Source organism: Centruroides sculpturatus, unplaced genomic scaffold (genome assembly GCF_000671375.1).
Source record: "Centruroides sculpturatus isolate CEXI.00-Female unplaced genomic scaffold, Cexi_2.0 scaffold435, whole genome shotgun sequence".
Classification (NCBI taxonomy): Eukaryota; Metazoa; Arthropoda; class Arachnida; order Scorpiones; family Buthidae; genus Centruroides; species Centruroides sculpturatus.
The window spans coordinates 39,871-45,577 of record NW_019384953.1 but is presented as its reverse complement, the minus strand read 5'-3'; the positions used below and the strand labels follow the sequence as shown (position 1 = coordinate 45,577).

The window sequence follows — 5,707 nt, the reverse complement described above, 5'->3', positions numbered from 1 at the left end:
AGCGTGGATAACAGATCAAGAGGTATGGAACCAATTATTGTAAGCTCTCTCTCGGTCTCTCCGCGTTTTAGGGACGCAAACTAGACGTTGTATTACTTGGTTTAATAAATTGTTAATTTTCCTTATGTTATATCTGGCCTCCTCGTTTACTCGTATATCGCCTGTCGTCTCACTGATGCGCTCTTCCCTCCGCCACTCGACCCGTTACAACGGGAAAAAGGACCCTTCAACCACCCATCCTGACAGTGAAAGGGTTTAACAACCTGTTGCCGGATCGGGAGACCTACCCCCCCTTCCGGTGGTTTCACACTTGCAAAGACTTCAAGCAACAAATAGAAAACTGTGATGAACTTCTTAAAAAGGTTCATACCATTGTAAAATACTCTTAACTACTCTTAAAAGTTTTAAGTTACAATTAGTTTTAACTTAAAACTAATCACTTGTTTGAATTATTTATGCTTTAAATAAGAAGTTTTTATTGTATTTGTTTCAAGTGTAACTTTTTAATTTTCTTTGTAAAATTACCCCCCTGCTACCAGGCTCAATGTCCTGAATTGCACCACAAATAAAAATGGTCAGCCTAGTTCAGTGGTTCCCAATTAGTTTTTCCTGCATACCACTTCAAGAAAGAGCTCAAACTCGCGTACCCCTTATAGCAGAAATTCATATTAATCCATACTAATATTATAAATTCGAAGGTAATTTGTCTGTCTGCCACCTTTTCACGTCTAAACCGCTGAACAGGTTTTAATAAAATTTAGCACAGAGATAGTTTATATATTGGAGATGGACATAGGCTACATTTTACTGCGAGAAAATATCTTACTTCCATGAGAAAATTCGATATAATACGGGCGAAGCTGTGGGTAGACAGCAAGTGATAAATAGAATAAGTTTTTTTTACATTTATTACCTTTAAAATACAATTCTAATAATAATGAAAATAGCATAAGGTTATTTAATTTTAATGTAACAAATGTGCACGATTTTCTTTTGCACAACTTTGTAAAATCCGGTTGCTTTTTGGTCAGCTTCAGTCTTGAGTCATCTTCGAGTTGAAGTCGGTGACGATGTTTAGTTTTCATGTTTGTCATGGCCAAAAATCTGCTCTTGCAGAGGTATGTTGTGCAAAATGGTAGAAAATATTTTATTGCCGCTTCGCTGACATGATGATGATAATAATTGTACAATTAACACAATTTGTGTTAATTGTACAATTTTTGTTTCTTGCGCAAGAATTTCATTTAGGTATTGTCACAAATGCATTTTTTNCGACTAAGGTGTTGGCTTTAGGTATAAGTATGGAATACGTCTCTCTTCTATGAGATCTTCATGCGTCCTCCTAACTAAGGGCGTTGGCCTTAAGGAGCAAATATGGGATACCTCCTTCCTCTATGAGATCTCCTGACGTACTCCCCGAATCATGCAAAACTCTGAATATATCTCCTGATTTTCATCCAATTAGCTTTTAGGATTTTCTCACGTGAATAGAGGAAGAGGGGATTTATCAAGGGGTCGACAATTCCCAGAGTGTTGAGATTTTGGGTAGATAAGTGTAAAACAGAAGGATGTTTCAACTTCCGTTAAAGGAAGTGACTTTTTATCCATTTCCCACGTTAGAAAAACGATATTTTCACACCAAAAATTAAAGAATATTTTTCTTCATACTTTTACCTTAAATTAAATTATTAATTAATCCCAGGGTCTATTCGGATCTCACAGAATAATGGCACTGTGCATGGAATATATAAGACATAGTAAAAGAAAACAAAAAGGTAACAGCTGACAATAGTTTTTATTCTGACTCAATTATAAATACAATTCAACATATTGTCCTTGCACATGTCCAAAAACTGGATTCTAAGAACCATATTTTCCAATGCAGAATGCAGCATATCATCATCTAAAAAACTTGGTTTACCAAGAACATGTTGACTTCTGTAACTTTGAAGGACTGAATAATACTTTATGTGGCACAAATCGGTAGAGATATGTTGCATTTAATAGTAGAAAATATGATTCACAGAATCCCGTTTTCAGAACCAGGCAGTTGTGCAGGCTAATAGCATTATTTTATTAAATATTATGTTTTTATAAAAAAATAAAATTTGTCCCTATCTGATTTTAAAAATTTAAGATATACTGTACAGTATTAAGATTCAGAGATGATCTATATTTGATAAAATATGAAATGTTTGTATACAAATTTGTAATAATTAATTAAAATTATTTAAAAAAATGCATACCTTCATCCAAAGTAGCAAGATGATACAAATTATAAAAAATGCAATAAACATGATTACTACAACAATTATAATAATAGTAGAAGAGTTTGATGATGATGATGCTGTTGAATCTTTTTTTGGAATATTAGTTTCAGCTAGAAAATATTGATTAATATTAAAATTTTATATCTTTTTAAATACACTTATATAAAATACTATATTTGTATTGTTTCAGTTAAAATATATATATTTTTTAACCACTTCAACACCACAAATAACTGGATATAAGTAAATTAACCACAAAAAAAAACTAAAAAAAATTTTTTTTTAATTATTAACATTTTTCTGCTGGTTTTTTAAATTTTTTTGTGCTTAATCATACAGTTGTTATATGTTATATATATAAAAATTGTATAATTGTTGGATTAAACAAGAAATTTAAGGCTGAATTGAATGGTAAGAAACTAAAATAGTTTTTTAGAAAAAGATTATAAGTAAGACATTAATGCTAATTTTATTTTTGGAGTTATATTCTGTTATAAGCAAAGTTTTGTTTAAAGCTGAAACTTATCCTAACATTAATAAATATCACACTTTCCTTACATCTTCCAGCAATACTTTATTAGTAATAAATGTTTTTGGCCTAGTTTATGATGTGAGATCCGGTGTTATTTGTTTGATTAACGCTAACATGGGAGAAAAGTTTTTCCCAATTTACGGTATTTCTGTCTCCCATGGGTCCGATAAATAAAGAATGAGTAAACATTAAGTCAAACCATCAACAAGCGTTCAAAATCGTCAACACTATCCAGTTGTTTATGCATGGGAATATTGATGGCTTAAACAATTCCACAACAAAATGAGAAGTCTTCCTACCATCCTAGCCAGTCCAGCGATGACACATTTGAAGTGTCATCACTAGACAACATATGGTCACAAGACTGAATTCCCACACCTGATGGGGATATAACAGCCACACACCCAATTTTGGAGTGGACATAGTTTGAGGAAGATGGACAGCAACCATAGTACTACCATCATAGTAGCAGGTGGCTCCCTTGGCTCTTGTTCTGCCATACTTCAAGCAAACATTCTCACAGCAGCCATAGACCACCAAGGCCCATTTGCCACTTTCCAAGCTGACTTATCTACATAGAAGACTCCTTACTTAATGTCAACTTCACATCGACTAGACCTGAAGACAGTGGCTCATCAGAGGTATTCGACCAAGGTAGATTCATGTAAACTCTCTCTCGGTTGACTTAGATATTAAGTTAGATTTAGTATAGTCCATAAAGTTGAATCCAATAGATATCAGATTGTTAAATGTGCTTATGTTTGCATGTAACTGTGGTGTAGCAGGTTATTTGTATTATACACTTTTCTTTTAGTTTATTAAATTTATTAGTTAGTTAAATTGGCCACCCTATCAACTTACCCATGGCCCACACAACTCGAGATAAAGCCCTCTGATAGTTTTGTTTGACAGGAAGATCTTGATGATCTTCCTGTCAAACAAAACTACAGCCATCCAGTGACAATTGAGCAGTCTCCACCAGACTGATGTCAGGAAAGGGTTTAGAGCTTTACTCTCTAATCTTGGCTTCTCACAACATACCTGCTTCAGGTTCTAAACCTTCAAATTGAACAGTTTACTGAGTATTCCAAAACTGGAAAGTTCCAATTTTTAAAACATTTGTTTCTAATAAAGTATTGCAGGAAGATGTAAGGAAGGTGTGATATTTATTAATATTCTGTTATAAATGACTATAGTTATGCAATACTAAAAGTTGGACTAAAACACAAATCATTCTAATGATTTCCAGTCTAAACAGAAGGCAAAATGCTTTGGGGAATGTTAGAACATGTTGAAAAATTGAAGAATGTTAGAAAATGTTGTTATATAATTAAACACATTATTACTTTCATTATTTTGTTTGATATAGCTTAAGCAGCAGCAGCTTAACTTTTTCATGTATTCATGTTAAATATTTTAATGGTAAATTTTAATAGTACATGACTTATTTAAATCCTCTTTTTCCCTGGTAAGTAAAAGCATGCATTCTAATTTTACATTTTTTTTTAAAACCACTATGCAGTAAAAAAAAATTTGGGCCCATGTGCCAAAGACACAGGATGGTACTAGGCCTAGTACTTTTTCCAAATATTCTGTGTTGAAATGGGAATATGTCTTATATGCTGTAAAATGTGGTATTCGAATTAATACAAATGATTAGAAATGCTGATATTTGTTTAGAGTCATATAATATGAATGACAGTATATATTAAATTAAAATAGATAAGATATAAAATAAAAAATTACTTCCATTTTTCATTTTTCTTGGTAATAAATAATAAAAACAACTCTAATTTCTTAAAATAGTAACAAAAATCTATTTTATTGGAGCTTGCATACACTGAATAACAGTTTCTCTAGTGCAGAAAAGATGAACATACAAAAGGAGCGTGAGAGGTAAAGTAATTAATGGCAAAGAATCTGAGACCTTACCAAGTGCTTGAAAATGGGTTATAAATAAGACATATTAATTAAAGCATTTTTTAAACCCTTTTTTAGTTTTCAGGATTTACACAAAAATCTAAGTAGAGTTTTGTAGGAAGGTGAATTATGTGATTGGTGAATGGTGTGATTGGCATATATGCCTACAATTTTGTTGTATGCATTATCCAATTTAGTGATGTATAAATGCAGTTTTTCAGGGAGAATAGTAAACGTTGCACATATAATAGAATGGAAGTGTATTTTTTGTAGTAGTGGTAGAATACTAACAGTTTTACATTGTATAGCATCCAAATGCTATGTAATTTAATGAGGACTGATAAGTGGCATTTGAAGAAATTGCCTTGTAGTCATCTTTCCAAGAAGTTATATGTCAGAATTATGTCAACAGTGCCTATGTTAGCATCCAAGATGGTAACACCAAGCATACAGCAGCAAATTATAGTTGCAGCATGGGCAGTTGCTTACAAAAATGACTAGAAGGCTGTGAAACTGGCAAAATGTGATTTCAATATCACTATCAATACAGCTTGCAAATGCCACTATTCTGTTTCCAGTAAATCAAATAACATCAACACACCATGAGATGAAATGTGTAGTCACCTTTCTGACTCACCTTGTATGATCTTAGACTAACAAAAAGTGCTTACAGATATTTAGATGTGATTCATAAGTAATTAAAATAGTAGTGTTACAGATATTTAGAGAAAATCATTTTATTTCTTTAAATATTAATAATAGCAAAATGTTCATAATATATCTTACCTTTTAAATATACTGCTGTAAATTTCTCAGTGAAATTATTAAACTGTTTATTTTTTACAATACAAACATATAATCCACTACGAACATTCTTGACAGGAAGTTTTATAACAGATGAATTAGAATAATTAGAAACTATTTCATCTTTTCTTTCAGTATCTGTTAAATAAAAAATTTTTATAAAAATTTATAATTATATTTA

At 31.7% G+C, this 5,707-nt stretch overlaps 1 protein-coding gene across 1 annotated transcript in view; it reads right to left on the bottom strand.

Annotated features, from left to right (window-relative positions):
* The window catches only part of LOC111632308 (vascular endothelial growth factor receptor 1-like), a 65,106-nt gene that overhangs the window by 28,552 nt on the left and 30,847 nt on the right, over nt 1-5,707 (bottom strand). The window contains exons 6-7 of the mRNA XM_023376706.1: nt 5,509-5,664; nt 2,247-2,380 (exon numbers count right to left, since the gene is read on the bottom strand). Coding sequence (XP_023232474.1) covers nt 2,247-2,380; nt 5,509-5,664 — 290 coding nt within the window. The remainder of the gene's footprint in view (nt 1-2,246; nt 2,381-5,508; nt 5,665-5,707) is intronic.